We start from the raw sequence: 23,815 nt of genomic DNA, 5'->3' as shown, positions 1-23,815 counted from the left end.
TGTGAACATGCATTGTTGCAGCATCATTAGGAACAGTACTAGTCCAAATGATAATTTATTACATGAGAAAGGCTAGCAGCCTCTCAGCTTGTCCAGGTTAACTGCCTTTTATAATGTCCCTACAAAAGATATTTTGCTCTTACAAGAAGGTTCAACGTTAGCACTAGGTTTATCAGTGGGCTCTGAAGAGACATGAAACAACAGGTGTTAATAGCAACTTTATTGTTTCACTGGTGCAAAATTGTGATATTGAATAAACTTGTGTAATGCATTTTCCCCTAAATTTACAGTAATTAAGGTTATACATATCTATATAGATTGCAATTTCTCTATTTTAATACTATTTTGAACAAAATTATCTTGATAAATATGCCCTGTGCACAGTACTGGCCCTCACTGAATGTCACAGAGCCTCAATATGCAAAATATAACTTCTGTTTTTGAACATGTACTTTAAAACTCTCCAAACATGCATTAATATATTCTAGGTTTTAGGGAAAAATATTACACTTAGTTTTAACCTGCATTAAAAGAAAAGCACAAGCAGAATCTGACATACAATAATTCCAACAATCTGATGCTCTGTAAGGATCAGACACAGTTTCAGATGACAGTCACTGCCAGTTTAGAAGTCTAGTGCTACAGAAGCAACAGTGAATAGACAAGAGAAATCAGAACAGAAGAGCCCTACCAATGTCACATGGATTTCATAGAAAGTTTCAGCCATGCTAACTGATGAAACCTGTAGTTGCTGGTCCAAGCTTTCCAATTTGTTAGAGTACTCAACACAAGTGTTTGAAGTGCCAGACTGAACACATGAATGCTAACTTAACTTGATGTTTCTGAAAGGCACAACCTATGAATCTATCTTAAAAAAACACAGGGTATGTAAATGAAAAGAAGTAAGTACAGTGGGTATCTTCCTAAAGAACAAGACCTTCATAAATTGGCCCCTCAGATTCTGGCGATTCCCTCCTCAGACGCAAGTGCTCCAGTGTGTTGTGAAAGTGTTTGTTAATTTGTTCTGTTTCTTCAGTAGACTCAAGGTTTGGGAGATCTTCTCTTATCTTTTGTATTAGCTGATTCAAAACCTGAATTGTCACCTAAAGGAGAACAAAAACAGGAGTCATCAACAAGACCTATGTATAAGCACATAGACATTCACCAGACTTTACTCTAAACAATGGTGGTTTGGACAGTCCTTAGAAATACTTATAAGGCTGTATGATGACGAACTGTTAGAGACTGCTTTCTTTTGCTCCTCATAGGGCACCTTTAATTTCCAAGTTGTGGAAATTCCCCCCACTGCAGTGAATTAAGAACTTAAGTACTGAACCTGATAGCTTTGTAATCGTTACCACAATCTTTCTAGTTTATTCAATAGAAAACTTTAAAGCTTCAGTCAATTAGAGAACAATCAGATTGTATATGCACTCTAGCAGTAGACATCAGGATGATAACAGATTTTTAAGTTACTCTTAGTGACAGAGTTGTTGCCTTGGAAAGTACAACTGCCTATGCTGTCAAGCACTAGATATGCCACACAGACAATCACCATATCCAGAGGCTATTTTTACACCTGCCAAGTGCTTTGAAAATCAGTTTAACTTTTCCCTCTTATACTATATAGTGCACCACTATAGCAGGAAGCCAATTCAGTTGTCAAAAAGTCAGCAAATCCCTAAAACTCTCTTTATATATCCTCTCAGAACTACAGAGTATTGTTTGCTCTTGATCAAATGATGACATCAGACAGATGTTGATCTCAAGTGGGTAAGTTGACTAGTAATTCACTAAAAAATATTAAATGTATGAGGTAGCTACCTCATATTGCAGATGCAGAATTTAAGCTGATACATGAGACGTCTTATCTCTTGAAATTAGAGCTTAGGGCAACTACTTGTAGCATACTCAGCAGTGACCTTGAGCAGCTGTAACAATCTTCTTGCTCTTTTGCACATATTCAGTTAGGTGTCTCTAAAGTTAGATGAGAAAAACTCTAAGATTCTAAGACTCACTAAGTTTTGATCTAGTAAATACTTCAGATAGCCCAACTGCAAACATTTGGTGGTTTCCCCCATGTAAGAAGAATGAAGTTTTATCCACTATTCCACTAGTGTATCAAGAACTGGTACTCTGCTATTACCAGAAGTTATGCCTTCTGTGAGACTACAGAGCAAACTGAAGAGACATGATCTGGAGTGTAAGTGTGCGTGAAGAGCTTAAAGAAACTCTTCCAAAGAGATGTAATACAGAGTGCATTTCCACTCACCGCCTCATTTTCCTTTTCATAAAAATAGATATATCTATTCAGAATTTCTATGAAAAGCTGGACTTGCAGAGAAGGGTCCATGCACTGATTTGCAATCTTCAGAGCCTTCTTTAGACATTCCATCACTCTCTTTCCTCCATGAAGCTAGAAGGAAAACCACAAAAGTTGAAGAAATAGAGACCCTTAGGGAGTCTCAGTATCTCCTCCCTTGGCATTTCCCAGTTGTCTACCACAGAAACAAAACTACACAAACTGTGCAGAACGAGCTCTCATTGAACGCTTACCCTGCCTATCACCATTTTCAAGTGGTCAGACAATAGAATAAAGAGTTATTGAATGCCTTTGATTATAAGGTCAATTACAGTCAATTCTGTAATATGTACACTAATGCACACTGCAAAACAGATTCCAAACACTGTTCTTCAGAATTCTAACTGCTTCTGTGGTATTTTATTTCCCCCCCCCCCCCTTTTAACTTCAACAGCTTGTATGATTCATTTGGAAATGTAGTAGTTCATGTGCAAACATAATTACTATAAATACATGTAAAATGCAGGGCTGGACTTAGCCAGTCTTCAATTAGTTGACACTCAAAATCTTGCGTAGTACTTCCACCCTTAAATCTGAGTTATCTTTACTGTTGCATTTATGCACCTTAAACTTCAGTGAGATTTAGAAAATTCATATATTAGAATACCTTCCAACCAAATCTACAACATTGATACATCTGCTTTAGAATTGCCTTCAGAAGAAAGGCAGAACCATGTTACTGAGACAGGATGTGTTATACTGCTGTCACTTTGTACTTACCTCTTCTCCATTCTTGTCGGTATTTCGGCCAGACCAAAAGAGATGGGCACAAGTGCTCACAGCCCGGCACTGGTCTGGCTTCTTCAGGAGCTTAGAGGCTGCCAGTGCACACTGAGTCCTCAAGGGCTCATGGTTCTCCTCACTGAAGCACTTCATTCTCTCAAATGTCCCAATTATCAAGGTGATTGCAGCCAGCTGTGCTTTTGAATCACTGATTTCATCTTCATATAAAGAGAAGGCCTAGCCAGGGGAGACAGCAAGAATCTTAATCACCGTTGTAAAACATCAGAAAAAAACCAAGTCAAACCTGCTAGTGACATGGTAGGAAAACAAACAGTTACACATTTGTTAAAAGATTCAGGCAGGAAAAAAAGGCCTTCCTTCTTGACAATGTTGAAATCAAGGTAAATCCAGACTGGAATACCTCGGCAGTCCTAGTAAACAAATATAATGTACATATAATCCGTAGATGGAGCTTTAATTCAGTTCAAGCATCTGTTGAAATACAGAACTTCAGTAGCAGAAATAATCTCTGAAGAGCCTTTAGTTATTTGAAAGACAAAACAGTAAAGCACAGGTTAAATGGTAGGTCAGTAACCACAGAGTAGGTAAAGAAGCATTTGCACTACTGCTACATAGTAGAAGAGCCTGGAGAGAGAACAAGACTAAAAATCTTGAGCCATATCTCTAACAGAAGGTACATACATGTCATGCTGCTCTCATCTTGTGCTACAATGGTAACTGATACAAGACAAAGGAAAGGCTGAGGTTATCAGCCACTCAGTTGCAGAACATGCATTAGCAGCAGTATTAGGGAAAGATTAGGGCAAAGCTTGCAACATGGATAACATGAAATACATCAGCTCTTCATCTCATGGGGCAGGTTTTTTTGCAACAAGTAAGGCTTAAGATCAAATAACAGGTTTAAGGGGATTTTCAGAGCAGTTTATAATAAGTTTCACTACAGGGATTTTAATTAGCAAAGCCCAGCATGGCAGTTGGGAACACTGCAAATTGTAGAGAACTTCCAGAGTGCCTGTGGTCAGGGCAACATCAGTGAGGTAACAGGAGCTGGGAGACAATCTTCAAAGCAGTGAAGGAACGTGATACTGAGAAAACTACACTCCTCCAGCAAACCAACTATGCAAGTTAAGAGGCACTGCCACACAACACATGTCAAACGGAGTATTCAAATCAGCAGCGCAATGGAGCTTAGTTCCACAGCAGCTGGGGAAGCAAGAATGAAGATGAGGAGTTTTTACCTAACAGCATTAGCTGTCAATTGTTCTAAATGTTTAAGTCACACTGGATGGTTTGGTGTTCAGGAAACCTACCAAAGCCAAATTTAAGGTAAGACAGGACAGTGACTGTACTATTTGGACACTCACCTGGGACATAAATTCATAGGCCACAGTTTCATGATTCTCAAAGCCAATTTCTCCTGCAGCCAGTGCTCCTTGTAGGAAGAGACGGAGAGGCAGCTCTGCCAGTTCTGCTTTGATCAGAGCACTGATGGTCTGATGAGCAAATGAGAAGATCTTCTGGCACTTCTTTTCCCATTTGTCATCCTAAAGAAGCAACATAAGACAAAGCTTGAACAAGACTATTGCCATAAGGAAAAGGCAATCTAAATTGTGGTAAGATCTTGAAGTGCTCTACTGTCTTCTGCATGCTGCTTGCTCAAAGGCACTCATTTACTGAAGCAGTAGTGCATGCCCTAGCAGTACTGTGTTCACTTCAGCGGGTCAAAGTATTTATTTTGTTTTCAAAAAGGTTCACACCCATTTTTCCTACTAATTCAGAAACCTTCTGAGGAAGTCTACACTGAATTGCAGTTACCGCAGCTATGCCTGGAATATAACCTAGCATAAGCCCTATTAATTAAGCAGAAAAAACCTCTGTTCAGTCTGAAACAATCAGAAGTGGAAAAGAATTCTAAAAAAATTGAGGAGTTTTTAACAAAAAGCATTTTACTTATTTCCCAACAATATACCCCCCACACAATTATATGTTCAAGCTATCCCAAACAGAAAGCATTACAGAGCCAAACCAAACCACTATTCTTTTACTGTGTGTTTTTTCAAACACTGTATGGTAACCTACAAAGAAGCACTTTTAGAAACATTAAATTCTGCAGCTACAGATTTAGAAGTTGATGAAATTTAATATCTGGATTTAAATTAGTTTCATGCCATCACTTGCAGTGTCGTGGTTCTCTGTTCTCCATGTGAAAACACATAGTGGTCACTTTCACAAATAAATTTCTCCTTCACCATTCCTCAAGTGGTGAGGTTACTGAATATGAATTGCTAAAGAATCCTTCTTAAATTAGAAAGCACTGACACCTCAAGTAAAGATCTGACTCCAGGAAAAAAAAAAAAAATCACCAACTAATTTAGCATTCTGTATCAAGTGTTAGCATACTGCAGCCAGCCAAAATGCATATTTGAGAAAGCCAAAAAGATGCAAGTATACAGGAGTTACCTAGAGGCCAACTTACCACTTTGGAATTCTCTTTGTAGCGAAAAGCAAGCTGATATGCAGCAAAAACCAAGGGTGGCAGGGTAAAACGAATACGCTGGTTCCCACCTGCACCAAAGTGTTTCCGGGCAGTGTTCAGGATCTAAAACAGAAGCACCATAAGCTTACAGAATTCTTGGAAGAGATGTTATTTGCATCTGTAACTCAATCTGCACTCTATGGAACGAGAGCAGCAGAAAGATGTGGAGAGCATTAGATAAGTTACAGTATTTTGAGGGTGCTAGACACAAGTTGATTTCAATTAAGTGCAATCTCCGTAGCTTTTTTTATATGGTATATGCCCAGACTTTTCCTCCACCTGCTTAATAAGCGTTAGGCAATACTTGTTGTGTTACATTAACTGAAGATATGTTTTGGTTTGTGCAGTGAGAAAGAAGCTGCCTGAGCTTGCGCTTAAATAATGACACAGGATACAGTCGCTCCTCAACTAAATGGAAGTGAAAACAAGGATTATTCTCTCTTGCAGTAACTTGTGAGAAAGTAAAAGAACCCAAGTTTCATGAAACTAAACACAAGTCAGTAAATCTTTTTATACTCTGAAACAGACTACAGAGCCACATGCTGGCAGTCACACCTGCAACTCTTGCCATTTCTCCCGTCCTTAGTTTCTCATTATGCTCGTTCATGACAGCTTCTTTTACTGCCTTTCTTAGTTCTAAGCACACACAACATGGATGTGATACTTTCCCACCTATCACCCTTGTCCTAAACCTGTAGAAAGGGACAAAGGAACTGTACTTTTTTGTACTGTTTACTTCTGCCCCACTCTTATTTTGGGATTATTTCTGCCTATTGATAGTCATGCATTGTCAAAACTGTAATTATCAAACATAGCAAGAATTCCAAGTATCAGAAGAGAAATTAAATCTGGGGCACAGTGCCATTAACCAGCAGCATTTTAAACAGCTGGTTACATGAAGGGGTCAGAACATTTATTAACAGTTCCCACAAATTAATATAGTTGGATGCAAACTGCCAACTCATGGGACAAAGTTTAAATTTACACATGTTTCTAAGTCCTCCCCTGATTTTTTTCAGGTAAGCATTTCATTCTGTCATTAAAAGGTATCATACATAAGATTTTCCAGTGAGTCTGTAGTGCCAGAGCAATGATGCTCCAGCTCCCAGCTGCACTAAACTCAGCTAGTAAATAATGCAAGAGCTGACAGTTCAGTGAGCACAAGCATTCAGAAGCACTGATCATACCAGATACTGTTGGTCAGGGTCATCTGAGCGCAGGAGATGAATAAATCGTCCCACAAGACTCTGCTCATCAGCAAAGTCCTCAGGGTCAGGATCTTCAGCAGGCTGATCTGGTTGATCTTGGATCAGTGTGGATACCAAATTCATAATAGCATCAACCTGTTAAAGGCAGCATAAGCTCTGTTTTAACTGGAGTAGTCCATAAGCAGAAGCTGACAGCAACTGAGACCATCTTTACCATTACTATTACTATATACAGTGCTGACAAAGCACAAAGAAAATCTATTAGCTGGGGATGCTTTAGGATGTATTTGCCTCACTCCCTGAAGAAGTGTCACTCTGAGCACAAACATGAAAGCACAGTATATAGCAAATTAAAGTTTCAAAAGCACTATTCAGCATTCTCTAGGTAACAGGACTACTTTTAAGGCAATGCAGGGTCTTTGTCCAAACCTTCAGAAATGGTCTCTATGATGAAATCAGGTAATAGGCACAAAGACAAGATATCTAAGAGCATGGGTGGAAGAATTATCAAGTAGAATAAAGATCATGCCACTATGACAGAGAAGTGGGAGCATGCAGGGGGATGAAGACTAAGAGACAACATGTGCCCTGCCTGAAGCCACTCAGCATTTGTGTTCAAGCCTTCAAACAGTAGTTTAAATACCTAGGATTTCAATTCACTTGTGTCATACCTGTTCTTGGGACACAATTTCTGTGTTATAATCCAATACATTGCTAAGCACATAACAACTCATGCTCTTCCTGGACTCATAATCGAAGTATTCAAAGAGTGGGTGAAAATGCTTTAGTTTCAGAACTGTCAGGATATTGTTGTAAGTATCAACAGGGATTTTCAAAAGTCTAGTCAGCTCCTTTGAAACAGCACTGCTTGTTGCAATACTACAAGAAAACACATGCAAAATGCACAATTAATCAATAGTTCACACACGTTGATAGGATTTAAAGTCTGCTTCCGTATCAGTTCTGATGTAAACAACATCTAAGCAACTTAATGCTAGGGAAAAAGGAAATAAGTATCAAAACAGTTCACCTTGCTCTTTAAGATGTACAGTGGAAACTTCACCTTTTAAGTTAGTATTAGCAGAAACAGACTGTGGTTGCAAAATCAGCAAGAGAAATGTTCTGAAGTGCTGTAAGGGATGAATAGATGACTATGCACAGCTTGGAATATACACCGTGTAGCTGTACAGCTACGCAGTAGCATTTATGCACAGATGAGCAATTACTGGTTAGTAGTTTATCATGATCCTCTACAGCTTGGGCCCAAAGCAGTAATCTTACACATGTGAAGCACATCTCTTTGCTATCTTGCCAGACATGGGGAAATAGAGAAGTCAAGATTTTAGAGTATTAATTACACTCCAGAGAGAATGCAAGATGTACTTACTGTTCTAGATTAAGTTTATTGAATATTTCCACAGTTGTCTCCAACACCTTATCAACATAGTCCACTCTGTCTGGGTAGCACTTCATAGCCAAGTTAATGAGAGAAACTTGCAAAGATACTACATCCTCTGAGGGCATGTCCTGGCGAGACTGAAATTCAAGACAGCACTGAGTTGATAAAAAGAAAAGCATGTAGCTGCAAAAAGCACCACAAACCTGCATGCAGGAATACCCAGCATACCTGTATAACAGTAGCAACCTGCTGTGAAAAGATGTCAAACAATTTGATATCTGCTGGGATACCAGGTCCATCTTCACGATGTGCAAATAAAGCTAACCTGGTAACAAATAAAGGAAAGCAGCTTAGTCAGCATGGTTTTTCCATCCTTTTGATACAGGCCAGCAAAAGATAATAGCATAAAAACCGAGTCCTTTAGGTATACTTACAAGTTTTATTACAAGTTAAAAGGAAATTAAAAGTCAGAAGTCTTTGAGCAACTAAGCCTGGTAAAATTCCTGAGAAAAAGTGTTGTCATTAATGACAAGAAAAAGAGCAAGAAGGACGTCTCATAATTTGTGTTCTTCAGCTAGTAGCAAGTTTTTGGTTCTTTCCAGCAGAGAAAGAGGTACAAAGTAGGCTTGATGGAAGAGCAAGTATCCTGCATCTGTTCAGTGATATTGGTGAAGTCAGACATCCAGTATCATTCTCTGAAAAGCAGTCTCCAGAGCAAAACCAGAATAAATATGCTGCCCTAAGCATGCTTTGCCTCCAGAGACAAATTAACATGTTTTGGTCTTCCACTGTTTGAAATGATCAAAATACAAAGTGAATTTGAAGAGAAGAATACTGTTTGGGAAAGAAAAAAAAAAAGGCAAGAGATTGCTATCCAGCAAGCACCCCAAAGGTGTGCTAGAGCTGTTTCTGTAACAGAAGAATATCATGGCAATCCCCATTTCTGCAGAAGTCAGATACAAGATAAGAGGAATCAGTTGTAGGAAGGCTAGCACCTTACCAAAGCTGCAGCTTAAAAGGTAAGTATTACCATCTTCTCTTTTAACTGTTAAGGGATTACTCTACTCTGAAATAGAGGAAGACCTACAAAGATATTTAGGAAAAGGCACATGATTAAATTCTTAGTTTACTGGCACAGAGTTTCTAACCTTTGATTCTGAATTAATTTTAGGTTTGAAACAAAAAGGCATGTAAGAAAAAGTTCAAGTGCCAGGACAAACAGACACTGAACTACTCTTGTATTTCCTTAGGGTCATAGCAAGCAGACTTTCTAAAGCTGAAACAATCATTGCCTTTTCTCAAAGGGACAAGCCAGCTTTTCTTGGCAGCAGCTCAGAGGGTAAGGCCAGCATGCTACAAAGTATGATTAAGTTGTAGGCAGATAGCTGCATAATTAAAAGCTATGAATTGTTTAGTAAGGCAAGAAAGATCCCAAAGCAGCAAGACTATTGACAGAAAGACTCATTTAACAAGAAAGTCCCATGAGAATAGGGACTACAGCTTCACAAACTTCCTCAGCAGTCACTGAAGTTCCATTTCAGTTATCCCAGGCCAGCTGAAATACAGATAAATGTCAACAGGTGCTACCTGCACGGCAGATTCACATCTTACCTACACAATACTGAAACACCTAACAACAGCTAACAACTGAAGTCCAAGACCAGGGGCAATGTCTTCCCTACAGCCATGGATACCAAGAACAGATCTATTCAGTTCCTCCAACACTTGCAGTAACCTCACAGTAAAAAGCACAAGTTGCCATACTACAAAGTAAAGATCCTGTGACCTCTCTTGAAACAGTCTCAGAAATTAGCTTGCTGTAGGCATTGGGATTTTGGAGTTGTGTTCTTTCAAAGCTAACACAATTATGAAAAATCTCAGATGAAGGCAGAGCTACTTCCCCACAAAATGCACAAGTAATGATATTCTGGTAAGACCAAAGTCCTGAACAAATAGATCTGATGTGACCTAGAGAAAACAAACTACAGATTAAGTAAAAACTTCAAAATCCTACATGACACCAGTTATGTTTAATACAAATGGCCCATCACCAGGCCTTAAAGAAGATAAAGAAGCAAAGCCACAACAAATCTACTCATTGCTGAATGCCAGTGGGCCTCAAGATCCTTGTGGTAACAGAAGGCCATACACTGGTACATGGAGCACAAATACAAAAGCTGTTCCATTTCCTACTGCCTCTTTCCTAAAGAGGCATATTGGGTTCTCTGATGAAAACTGAAAGGTCAAGTAGCATTTTGGGTCTTCAGACTTTCAAGAGGTTCCTATAACTAGCATGACTCTCAAAGCAATACACTGCAGCCATTTTGATTCAGAAACATGGAACTGGTCAACACTAAATGGTTGCTTCCTGGATTAATCCGTTTACAAGTTTCAATCAGACTTCAAAGCAGGTTTCACTGGAAGCTGCAAAAGCAGCTATAGAAATATACTCTTCACTCCTTTAATCACAGCTGATAGAAAGACACACAAACAGTGAAGTTAAGCAATATAAAAAATGGAAAGCTTTCAAATACTAGAATTATCTGCTTGTGCATAAACCTAATTGAGCCAATTTCTACCCCTTTGGTCACTCACCTGTCAATTAAAGCAATAATTATATTTTTCACATTCACATTTTGGTGCAGCTCAGCACAGGCTCTGAGAAATGGGTTCAGGGTTTGGAGGTGAAATTCATCTGGGAAAACCTAAAGTTTTAGATAAATCAAGTCATGAAGTTACAAACTGAATTTGCCCATTGTTATACAGCAGTAAAATGCAACACTAATTCTAAAACAGACAACCACATAATAAGCATGGTCTGGCCTACAAATGCATTAGGGCCCCCCAAGCTGGCCTTTACTAGGTAGGTGTATGATGCAAGACAGCCAAGCAACTTGAGGGCCCAGCTATCTACTATGATTCATACTGCAGGCACTGCCGGCTCAGATGCTTACAAGCTTTTGCAACAGAAGAAACACAAAATAGATTTATCTCCACTATGCCCATATGGTTAAAAAACATGGGACAAGGCACTGTGTAGGAGTTCCAGTGATTAAGTTCTCCAATTCGTGAGAAAAGTGTACAGGAATAAGTGTCCCTATGTCCCACCACTGCAACTGAATTGCAGCAGCTCACCTGTATGATGCATTCCATGAGGTACTCCTGAGCTAAAGCATCTCTACAGTTTACAACTTGCTCCAATATTCCAGGCAAAACAATCTGGGGAAAAAAAAATAGTCTTGTAGTGATTTTACTATTACTTTCCAAGCTCAGAGTCACACACATAAGCATGCAGTCCAGAGCAGTATTTATAATATCTCACAGCTTATTCTTTCCATAAAGGCTGTCTGATAAAAAGTCCCAATTTTCAGCAGTTCCACCCTTCAAAAAGAAAAAAAAACAAACCAACCAAAAAACCAACCACCACCTACTGGACTCAGGCATCTGTCCCTTGTGTACATTACTAAACCAAAGCTTGCAGGTTGTGTAAGTCTGTGCTGCTTGCTTTGCTGGCACATCACTACTCAAGGTCTCAGCAGTACTGCTCAACAATAATTTTCAGCAGCTACGTGGTAGAACTTACAAGTGATAGGCATAAATGATATATTTGGCTCACTATAATTTCATATGAGTTCAATACTTTATGAAACACAGCCTCACTGAACTTGTAAAGGCTATCATGGAACACCTCATGTACATATTCTTTACATCAACTCGCTCTTAAGTAAAACAGGAATCAGGAAGGCGTTTTAAAACTTCCTGTCAATGTAACAGACAAGAAAAATGCACAAGTCATGTCCTTAGCCGCACAGCTTCATTAGCATTCAGAACTTCATGTCACGAGTTCAAAAAGCACCTGGATTGCTGAACTTTTACCATAGCTCCAACATTTGAAGCTGCTCATCTGAACAGCCTAACTGGTTTAGTTTCAAAGTAGTAATACAAGTCAGAAAGGATGGAAAGACACCCCACCTGCTTATATCGCTCCACATTCACACCTTCCAACTGACTGAGGCGAACCAGGTTTGTTCCCACTAGGATCCTCAGCTCCTGCCTTTCTCGCTCCCTCTTCTCTCTGTCCCGACTATGGCCCTGGTGTTGCATTCGCACCCAAAGTTTGTTCATCTCAGCAAAGTTCAGCAGCACAAAATCCATTGAATCACTGATGTCTCCAGTGGTTTCTTCACTGAAATTGAAAATGGGTCAGGAACAGGAAAAGCTTGTCAGAGGTGCCCATTCTTCCATCCACAGGTGAATACCAAATTGTTCAGTAGGTAGGAGTAGGGAAGTCTGTAGTGGAATATCTGGGTTCATAAGAAAGGATCACACCCTCAGTTGTGACAAACCTTAGTTCTAGAAGGGGATTCTTAAAGAACAAAATACCTGTCAAGTTTGTAGAGGTCTAACGTGTGTACTTCTCTCAAATCTGAAGAAAGTCACACAGATTTTTTTTAAAGTACTGTTTTTAACAGAACAAAGCTATAGCCCATCATTCTTACTCTGCTTGCTCGCCTTCATCTGGTAAGATATTCCTGGTACACTGCAGGAGATAGTTTCGAAGAAAAAGGCCTCTAAGAGGATGCTGTACACCACGGCACATCTCCACTAGGTCTTTCAAAATATCTTTCCTGGACTGTGGAAATGACTTGACGTAGACAACACCTACTGTTATGAGGAGATACCTGCAAAAGGCACAGAGAAACTGTAATGTCACTCAAAGGCAACAACACATTTCCTCCTTCCTGCCAGTATTACCAAGGCAGAACATGCAATAAGGTATCATCTAGGTCCCAGAATTATGGATATTTAGTCAACTTCCAACTCTTATTCTCCTCTTCTACAGAGCACAGCAAGTGTGAACAGCCATTCAACCTCATTACCATGCTTTATATATTGCAGATATAAACGTTTAGTATGCATCAAGTTCTGAATGCTCTCAGACTAGCTCGTCTATACTTCCAGCACCCAACTAAGCTGGCAAACAAGCTCTGCAACATATAGATAAGTAATCTGTTATGGTGAGGCAATTAAGTCTCTTTCAACTGTGATCTTGAAGCCAAAGTGCTACGCTCTTCAGAAATCCTCTACTCATTCCTTCAGCATCTCTCTACTAAACAATGAATAGAAGGAAGATGCAAGATGCACGTACACTTGGACTCTCCTTCAGATTAAGAAAAGAAACATGTAACGCTCAGAGACCTCAATGTTTTCTGCATGCATCTCTGCCTCGTACATGGATATGCACAGAACCTTCATGTAAGCATCAGAAGCACCCAACAGGGAGAATTCTAATTTACATCAAGCAGACAACTCCAATGATTGTCCAGAGGAGTAAAAACATTGTGCTAGTTATTAGAAACTGCATGAAGAAGCAGCTTGCTGTCTTCACAGACTTCCTGTCATGAACATAAGGTCAAGAATTAAAAATTGCAGCATCATTCAAAATCTGGGTCCTAAGTCTGAATATCCAGATGTTCTCCAGTCCAATGGTCACACATTTAAAGGTAAGCCTTCCGGTATCATCCCAGGCATGCTAACACATAGCCAAAATAACCCCACCACACATATTCAGAAATGCAAAGCTTTAATTTACACAGATGGCCTAAATCACACAGAATCACCAAGGTTGGAAGAGACCTCAAAGATCATCAAGTCCAACCTTGCCCTGAATCTCAGAAGTTTGATAGCAATCCATTCTTAAAATATTCAGAAACACTATTCACCACTGCAAATGGAATGCTTGCTGTCAAGCAAGAACACAGAGTTTGACCACTGTGCACCAGTTTTAAAAAAATCAAAGCAAGCAACACACACTGACATACACACACTTACAGTCTTGGAATAATATTTCCAGCATACTGGACAAGCTCATAAAGGTCTGCCACTTTCCTTCCTTTGGCAAATTCATCTGTCAGGTAGACTTCCAAGTAGTGCAGTTCATCAGAAATCGCCATGTCTTTTAATCACAGTTAAGGATTTTAAGCTAGACAAGTTTACAGAGCCATCTGCTCATTCATATTAAGGAGGAAAGATTCTGTACTACATACAACCATGCCCAGGTAGGTAGCACTTACAAAACAATTACCACTACGGGAATAAACATGCAAGATCAACCCCAATCCTTCAATTGCCATGTTTAACATATCAGAGAAAGAAACCAACTCTAAATCAAACCAGTGAGTAAATGAATGATTAGACACAGTTATGTCTCACAGAAAAGTATCATCCACACATTGAGATAGTATTTGCATATGTCCACATTCTATTCCCAAGTCTCTATTCTCCTGCTTCAGATACCACAGTATGCACATGTAAACACATCAAGGTACTGACTTATGGTTAGAAGCTAATATAATAACAAAGTGTAAAAAGTAAGTTGGTTTTACAGATTTTGAGGCAGCATACTGCAAGCAGAGCTAATTTAGAGCTGATACTTGTATAGAACTAGACTCCTGAAACACCTCAAAGGATGGTATAAAAGCCACAAAAGACCTGGTTTATACCAAAGGGAAAGGTGAACCTAAACAGTGAGTAAAAAGTATATTCTCCTACACTATATGCAGACAACTAAACATTGAGAAGAGAAGTGCAAGTAGATACCCAAGATCAAGAAACATTTTTGTACCAAAGAAACACATGAACATTTCATTCCAGATTCAGAACAACTGTTTCCCCTTCAAAGGATACAGAGCTCATAGTAGCTCTTTGGAGATAACATAGAAGTCCGCAGCTCACCAAGCATGTTGGAAGCATGTTTCAGAGCATCCATGAGTTTGTTTTTGTCCTTTAGAGGAAGAAAGAGAACAGCCTGTAAGAAATAATACTAAACAACTACATGTTTATCTTTTTTAAAAAGCATGCCAAGATTAAGTAACCATCAGGAAAGCAGTAATTCTAATTCAATCAAGTGACCTAGTATCCAGCTTATACTATGCTGCCCATCCTATTTAAGTGGAACATCATGCTTCAAAGTGGCAAGATGACACACATGAAAGAGACAGAGACAATACTAAAAAGCACAAAAAAAAGAGTTTTGCTTATGCAGGTTATCTCCATCCATCACTTAGATTCCATCCAACAAGCAAAACAGAACACATTTCCTCTTCCCCCCCACACCCACTCTTGTCTCTTATTTTGTTCAGATTTCATGAAGAACCCTCTAGCAGAGAAGATGTGCATTGTCAGCAGACCATTGCTATAATCAGACTTCTCTTCCCCTATTTCTCACCCAAGAATGGCACCTTACTGAAAGCCATAGTTGATCAGGCTGCATCACAAGATGCCAACACAAACTTCTGCTCTACCACCCATACATAACTGTTCAAGACATTGCAAAAAGCAGCATTAAGTTTTGGGGGAGAACTGTAAGAATTGCTAGTCCTCTTGAAAAATTTATATATAGTTACTCATTCACAGACAGCAGTGAAAAGCTCAGCAGTGAAAAGCTACAAGAAAGGTATCAACTCTTCCAGCTTTATACTCTTGAATACTTATGAAATCTTTGAAGAGGTGATACCTTTCTTGCTACTGTCACTGAGCTGCGAAGTTAATTTTCCTAACCACACAAAAATATATGGGAATATTTAAGCTGTCATTGCAACTTTCAGCAGTTTCTCTAAATAAAAATAGAAATCCAAGAAAGCTAAGCAAGATGGCATCACCTGCCTGCATTGGCTACAAATTCCAGATAAAGCACAACCTAACCAATGGTATTTTCCCAACACAGAAGAATTCATGCCTCAGTCTACAGCTAATCACTACAAGATGTATCCATCCTGTGCAGCAGGTAATTCATCATTTGCCTCACTGTCTGCAGTTGATGCCAAGAAAAGACTACATGGAAAAAAATAACAGTATGTTGAACATAATTAGTTTCTCATCATATAGTTCCACACAACATGCATTTGAGCAGTAACATTCTGACATCAAATAAAAGACTACTTCTCAGTTTAGGTTTACTTAAATGAAAGCATATAAATCACAAAATTACATCCTTATAGTTTTACTTGTCAAATACTGGAGCAAAATCAGGAAGATAGATTCAGAGAATATTCAAGGCTCACCCATTAAGCAGCTGCTTCATGTACTTTAAAAGCTTTTGCCAAAGATGCACAAAGGGTTAATTTCCCCCGCAGCACTAGAGATTAGTATGTGTTTACTTCTAGCAGACAACAAGCTTCATTGCATTTTTAACGTTACATTCTTACCAAGCATCTCTTCATCTGGAAAGACTGCACCTTCACAGCCTGAATGGCTTCATCCAGGAGTTTTTCCTGCTCATCCTGAGGAGATTGCTGTGTTGTTGGCTGGAAGTTAAAGAAAAAACAACAAAACCCCAGCACTCAATTATTATGAAACTGTTAATGACCTGAATCAAAGTGTATTTTAGCACAGCACAAGTGACACCACAGCACAACCACTCAGGAGTTAACAGAAATAACTATGATACTATGATATGTAAGGGAGAAAGCTCCTAGTTGTGATGGGTTGAAAATTCCCCCCAACATAATATTGCCAGACCAGCTCAGGTTGGAAGCAAATGAAGCTGTATTTACAAGCAAAACTACCATCTACAAGGATATGCAATGAATATGCACAAAATATACAGTATTGACAAATGTACAGGTATTTACAATGTACAAACAGCACAAGAACCCCCTGGCCAAAAAACAGGAGAACTGCTAATAGCTTCCCACTCCCAGCCTTCCTCCTTACCCTCTGGACACAAAGGAACAAGAGAAAAGAGCAGAGGGTTATTTTGTTAGGATACTCGGCCAAAAGAACGAACACAACCAAGGTCAAGCAGAAGCAAGTTAGTCTCTCTCAGAGCAAAGAAGCCACAAGAGAAAGAAAGTTTATGTATCTAAGTTTTATGTCTGTTACCTGTCCAGTGGGATTGGTTAGAACTTAACATTGTTTTCTCTTTTACACCCAATAGTGATTTATTTACATTATACCACTTTGTGGTCAAGATCTGTGGAAAATTTAAGCAGTACAGCCTAAAACTATCACATTAGTAGTCAGCAAAAAACTGAGGGCAGGGAGGAGCTAGCTCATGGGCAGCCTGTGAGCACCAGTGATTCTTGGAAGCATAAAGCCATGGGGACAGAACAGAATCAACTCTTCCCTCCCAATATTTAGAGGTCAACAATCCAGTGCAACTATCCAGCAATAAAAATCTTTAAAAGAAGCAAAGACATTGCTCTGCTGAAAGCATCGTTAGTTCTTTTCACAGAGCTTCAAAGCAATAGGCAGACGGCAAACACTGCAACTGTTTATAGGCTTTCCTGTACTCATGAGTTTGCAACTGCTGAGCCACACAGCTCCATTAAAGGACAAGTTTCAGATAAGCAAAGGATAAAGTACAGTTGAAGCAATTTGCAGAGGGCAATAAAAAACCAAACCTGAAGAGGAGCAACAACCTTTCATGTCCCCACTTGTCCCAGTGACCCTCTTACCTCTCACCTCTCCTCTGAGAGGTACATTTCAGGTGGTGAACTGTCAACAACTTTAGCCTTTTCAAGGATCATGCTGCATTCTCTCATTAAATCCACTGGTAACAGGCTTAGATTTCTTTCCAACCCAGCTCTAACAGGCCTTTTCTTACTGCAGCTGCTTCCTGCCCTCTACCAGATTGATGAGATGATTTTCTATGAGCATCTTAAAGTTATCCTCTAAGATGTCTAAATTTACTTGGAGCACAACTCCTAATGCTCTCCCCACCTGCAACCAGCCTTCCTCCTAATAGCTTAACACCCACCCACCAGCATCCACCTATTTAGGTCCAGTCTTCAGCATCTCAGTAGAGCTTTCCAGCCTCTATCTTGCAGATTTCAGATGGCCTCTCCAAAATATTGAGAGAGATAAAAGTGCTCATGTTGTGTCCCAATCACATCTACTCCAGTCTTGACAAACACCATGTACACAGCAACTCACACAGCCTACAGCATCAGTAAATTCTCAGCTTGCAATTTATGCTTGCTGCCTCCATCAACTGTGTTTAGAAGGTTCCTGGTCTCTTTTGATTAAATACCAGCAACAAAGTAGCAGGCCATGAATTACATCATCCCAATGTTTTTTTAAAACAGCATCTTCAATACCAACCCCTCCTACACACCCCAATGCCTGGAGTCCCCACAGTTATCTTTTGAGGACAGATTAAAATTGAGGTATTAATTAAAACAGAGAGGGTTTCATTTAACACCAATTTAATAGCTACAGAGCATTGCAGCCTTGGCACACCCTGATTTTCTCCCATATTTGATTGGGTTCTTGTTCTGCAATTAGAATCTCCCTGACATGATCACCCCCTTGGTCTCACAAATACCCTTTCCCACATACAGAAAACAAACAGCCCTGTGTTCCTGCCTTGATCAAACCCAGAGAGGTGATGAAACTCTGCCCATGAAGGTTTTCAATCACCATTATAAACCCCAGAAAAACCACCATGTGAAGCAAACATGTTCTGCCAGCAACTTCTCTGAAATTGCTAAGCTTAATTTATGCCGTGACAGATCAGACTTTCAAGGAACAGCAAATGACAGCACTGAGACTAGCATGCAACAATCAAAACATCATGCAACAGATTTGCTGAGTTATGCCTATGCCAGAACATTTGTCACACTACAGTCCCCTGAACTGGTGCTTTAGAGAAGATATCACTACCGAGCTGAACACCACATGCTCCAACCACACCAGATCTCTCTGTATTAAAGCAGAGCTAGAAACAGTGCATAAAGATTAATGCTAACCCCAACCTCCTAAAGCCCCTTTCTCCTAATAAGCACTAAGCTTACAGAGCTACCAGTCCTGCTCTTCCATCCCCAGTTGTTCACACTGCAGTGATGGGAAAGTTGTTGACTGTAAAGCATTGAGTAAGCTAGACTAATCCTGCTGATAAATAATTTTCCATTCATCCAGTTGACCCTACAACCACACAAAACGCTGCAGGTAGGGCTGTGAAAAGAAGGCCTTCTAACAGCAACTTACAACATGTATTGGAACAGCAATTTGTTACAACCCCAAGAAGTGGTTGACAAGAGTGTGCAAGCACCACTCCCCTTACATTTGCTGTAAAAACACTAGTTAAAGCATAATGGCTGCTCTGACTCTGAAACTATGCTTTACACCACGTTCATAATGATCTCACCAGAAACATCTCATTGAGGTATACACTTTAGTATGCAACTTTAAACATTATCTTTTAACAGCAATTGGGGAAATAACAGAGTTCCAGAGCCTTGCTCTGTCAGACCTAGCTTTCCCATTTACAATCATCCAGCACCAGCTTTATAACAACTTTCATCTGCATTAATAAAAGACATTAATGGTATTTCCACTCCTGCTCTAACTATGAGCAGCAAGGTCCCACACTGTATTCAGTACTGGGACTGTACTAAGTACATGACTGAATTCATCAACACAAACATTTCCATATTACCACAAAAGACTTAACTTTTCCTTCTGTATTTCTTGAAGATCAAAAGTAAAGTTACATTCAGCCCTGGTCTGATTTGAAAACTAAGGTGGTGATTAGTCTAGACAATGAAGTCTGTACTACACAGGTATTGCATTTTGTCTAAAGAAAACACAATCTCAGCATTGTAGTCACAAGTAGTGAGATCACCTATGCTGTCACAAGCATATAACGAAGCAGCTTAAGGCATTGCTTGTAGCAGTTTTACTGCTATCCAAAGAGAAAATATCTTCACAGCAGTACCACTGAACAAGTTCCAACTCTCCCCTACATTTCAGTTTTCAAAGTCTGAATATTTACCAGCTTACTTTCCTATTTTCACCTTCAGAACTATGCTGGTTTCCACACAACCTGGTTATTATCATGTGATACACAAGAACACATTAAGATGCACAGAGCCTGAAGGGAGGTTGTAGCCAGGAGGGGGTTGGTCTCTTCTCCCAGGCAACCAGCACCTGAACAAGAGGACACAGTCTCAAGCTGCACCAGGGGAAGTTTAGGCTCAAGGTGAGGAGAAAGCTCTTCCAAGCTGTTAGCCGTTGGACTATGCTGCCCAGGGAGGTGGTGGAGTCACCATCCCTGGAGGTGTTCAGGAGGGGGCTGGATGTGGAACTTGGTGCCACGGTTTAGTAGTCATGAGGTCTTGGGTGACAGGTTGGACTTGATGACCTTTGAGATCTTTTCCAACCTTATTGATTCTATGCATTTGCTTAAAATTTGCTGAAGTTGTAGGGAAAAAAAAAATCTCAAGCAAAGAGAACATGCAGCAAAAGCCAGTCAAGGACAAACTAGAAGGACATAGACCACACCAGAAGCCAGGTCTACTGTCAGATACAATATTGAATACAGCTGCTAATGCTCTGTATCTTCCACTTCACATTAGTAACATAGAATGAAATTTTCAAGTGTTAGTTTAGTGAAGAAAAAAAAAAGAGAGAAGAAAAAAAAAAGGCAAGTGTGCTGTGAAATCCTATGCCAATCTACAGACAAGAATCCTGAGCACAAGTCTTAAAGTGGAAGACACTTAGACACTGGAAGAAAAGTAGTGCTCCATAATCAAGGCACAGAACGTCCTGCCTTGTCAACAACATGTACAATGAGGTACAAATGCCTGCACAAATACAGGATAAGCAATTATGCAGCCAGTTAGATTTTAGAAATTCCTGAGCCATTCACCAATTAGATATGCTGCAAATGTAGAAAAAGAAGAAAAGGTGATGTGAACATAGCTTTCTGCTTTACTTGTTCCCTACCCTTTTTTTCCCTCTGAAGCCACACGGAAGCAAGTGAGCAGTGGAGAACGGACAGAGAACCACCCCTTTGAGTTGCACTATCAGTTTCTGCACAACAGACCATAGCCTTTTCCTAGCTTTGAAGAAAGGACTATCAGAAGTTACCACATATAAGTTATGGAAATCACAACAGGGAGCAGCTGAATTCAGCACAAGAGTGCAGTGAGTGGGCATTTGGTGTGGGGTTTCTGGTGTGTGGGTTTTTTGTGTCAGTTTTGTTGCTTTGATTTATAAATAAAGACCCCTGAGTTGTAAACTGCCTTGGAGAACAAGGATTTTTTTTTAAACCTCAAACTAGCTTGGAAGAATCTTACTGCCTGGCTGATCAGAGTAGGTAACAAGTTACCTCACAAATGACAACTAGAAAAGCATACTATTGCAGCAGCAAACATTTTCTGGATCATGTTTATCCTCATAACAGAAACTATTCTTGAGGATACAGAGTGCATGTTACACCTGTTGTGTATAATTCACTTATTTTATAATGCTCAGTTCCACAAGATGACTTCATAAGATCCATATGTTATTTCTCATGACATTTCACTTCTCCACATATGGTTATTATTTTGGATTGATGTGTTGACGAGTTAGGATGCTGATTCCACTTAAGTCTGGTAACTTGCAGTACTGAAAAGAAAGAATTTCTTAGCACTGAAATACAGGAGGATTCAAGACAAGCTTCTAGAGCCTGCCAAATAGCTTATATTCTGGCAATACTGGGCCTTAATCTGCATGCAGAGTATAAGCAACAAAAAGTTTTGTTTCTCTTTCATTCTAAAGTGCATTTTCACCTGATTTCTAAATGAAGTACTTCTCTTTAGTTAACTGATGTGCTTAAACCCTGTTCCATATACGACTTTTCCTTCTGTTTGTTCAGATGTTTGTGTTTAGCACCCCAATAAATGACATTCAACCAAGCTAGTTTTGCTGCCTTATTCCAAATGAATTTTCTTTGGACTACCTACCAACCATTCACCACTGAGACATCTAAAGGGAGTGCTACCCAAGAGAGCAGATGGGCTAGCTACAGAAGCAGACTGGGACAAATGGCAGCCTACAGATGAAGCCCAGGTGCACACAATGCACTGCTGCAAGTCACTGAGCTGCCTGGAACTAAAAATAAAACAATGCATAAGCATTTTATATCATATAGGAACCAGCAAGACAAACACAGTTTTCACATTTCAACTGATATTCACTGCCACAGAAGGCCACAAGATATTAACAAGAATCAATCAACTCAACTTCTTAACCATGCAATGACCAAAACCAGCCAAAGCCCTCTTAAAATCAGTCTTGGTAAAAGGTGCTTAAGCCTTCATCCTCAATGTTTAAAGAAAGCATGACCACAGGAGAAGGCAGTGGAGCTTAATTCAGTAGAGGAGATTACTCCATGTTTAACATCTACAAGGTTATTTTTTCACAATCATCTGATATCAGTTATTCTTAGAGAAGAGACACGAGGCCAGACAAGTCCCAGGCCAGTTCCCATGGAAGGGACAGGCATAGGACAGGTGTGTCATCTTTGAGTATAATGACCACGACAAAGTATTTATATGGAGGGTAGAGACTGTTAGCTGGGTAGTTAGCATTTCTCATCACCCAACTAAGTACTTTCCATTCATGTTTCAAATAACATTACAGGCTTTGCCCCTACACACAGCTCTACAGAAAACAGTATTAAACTGAAACCAACAGTCTGTCTCAAAAACCTAAGAGCTGTGCAACCCCTACTTTCTAAAGCATTCAGATGGGTTTTACCTCGCCGTTTACTGTTAGTACTCTTTATTCTCCACACTTAGGCTAATTAACACACCACGATGGCTGTAACAGGTAGACTTTTTGGTTTTACAAGGAAGCTTGATTACCCCCATATTTTTATTGAAAACTGTAAAGCATTTCTCACTGAGAGCTATTTCTTTGTTGAAACTTCTACTGAACACCGTTTGTTTCAAAACAGCTCTATCGAACCAGACCCCCCAATGTAAAACCACTTTTTCTGCAGGAAGCAAAAGGAAAGTCTGCAAGCGCTGAAGAATCAGGAACAACTTGAACAGCACTGCAACACGGACAAGAGCACATATGCACAACGCTAGAAACGGCACAACCTCGGGTTTATGACAGGTACAGCAAGACAGAACACAATTACACTCCGACCGCAAGTGCAGCAGCGGTTCCCTAATAAAAAGGCGTACTTCCCCTGTGCCCCTACATCTAAACTCGGTGAAAAGCAGTAAAGCAGTGGCCCGCACTGAGCGGCGGACTACAAGCAGCTTCACCTCACAGCCAACCGTTACGGTGGACACAAGGGGCCTAGCCCTTACCTCAGCCCCGCCCGGGCCAGGCGGTGGCCTCTGGGCCCGACTACAGCCCCCTACCTAGGCCAGGCCCGCCTCCACCACCAACCGAGCGCAAACGCTGCCGGCACTTCCGAACAGCACCAAGCAGAAGCCCATGGGCCCAGGCCGGCCCCGGGCAGGCTGGGCCTGCCCCTCGGTCACCAGCGAGCGCGAGCTGAACCCCTCCCACTTGCACACAAAGCAACGGCGAGAGCAACATTAGCTCTCACAGGCGGAACTAAGGCGCAGGCAGCAGCACCTGCCAACTACCCCCGGCCCAGCCCGGCCCCCCAACAGCCCCTCACCATGGTCGCGCTGCCACCAGAAGCCGCCCCCGCCAGCAGCACCCCGCAGCGCCGCGCACCGTCATGTGACTGCGCCGTCCTGGAGGTGCCGCCCCACCGCCGCGCTGCGCACTTTCCCATTGGTCTCTGTTGAGGAAGTGTCCCGCTACGGACC

At 40.4% G+C, this 23,815-nt stretch overlaps 1 protein-coding gene across 1 annotated transcript; it reads right to left on the bottom strand.

Annotated features, from left to right (window-relative positions):
• Nucleotides 1-205: 205 nt before the first annotated feature.
• Nucleotides 206-23,725, bottom strand: VPS35 (VPS35 retromer complex component). The gene is made up of 17 exons (XM_068150600.1): nucleotides 23,662-23,725; nucleotides 16,457-16,555; nucleotides 14,937-15,033; nucleotides 14,082-14,205; nucleotides 12,749-12,931; nucleotides 12,222-12,435; nucleotides 11,385-11,468; nucleotides 10,845-10,954; nucleotides 8,478-8,574; nucleotides 8,238-8,386; nucleotides 7,522-7,729; nucleotides 6,830-6,985; nucleotides 5,583-5,705; nucleotides 4,471-4,650; nucleotides 3,083-3,322; nucleotides 2,273-2,416; nucleotides 206-1,103 (listed from the first exon to the last, which is right to left on the bottom strand). The coding sequence occupies exons 1-17, from the start codon at nucleotides 23,662-23,664 to the stop codon at nucleotides 924-926; spliced, it is 2,391 nt and encodes a 796-aa protein (XP_068006701.1). The 5' UTR covers nucleotides 23,665-23,725; the 3' UTR covers nucleotides 206-923.
• Between the last annotated feature and the right edge of the window lie 90 nt (nucleotides 23,726-23,815).

This window comes from Melanerpes formicivorus, unplaced genomic scaffold (assembly GCF_026170545.1).
Source record: "Melanerpes formicivorus ecotype bairdi unplaced genomic scaffold, bMelFor1.0.p_v2 SCAF_20, whole genome shotgun sequence".
Lineage (NCBI taxonomy): Eukaryota > Metazoa > Chordata > Aves > Piciformes > Picidae > Melanerpes > Melanerpes formicivorus.
This window is presented reverse-complemented; position numbering and strand designations above follow the sequence as displayed.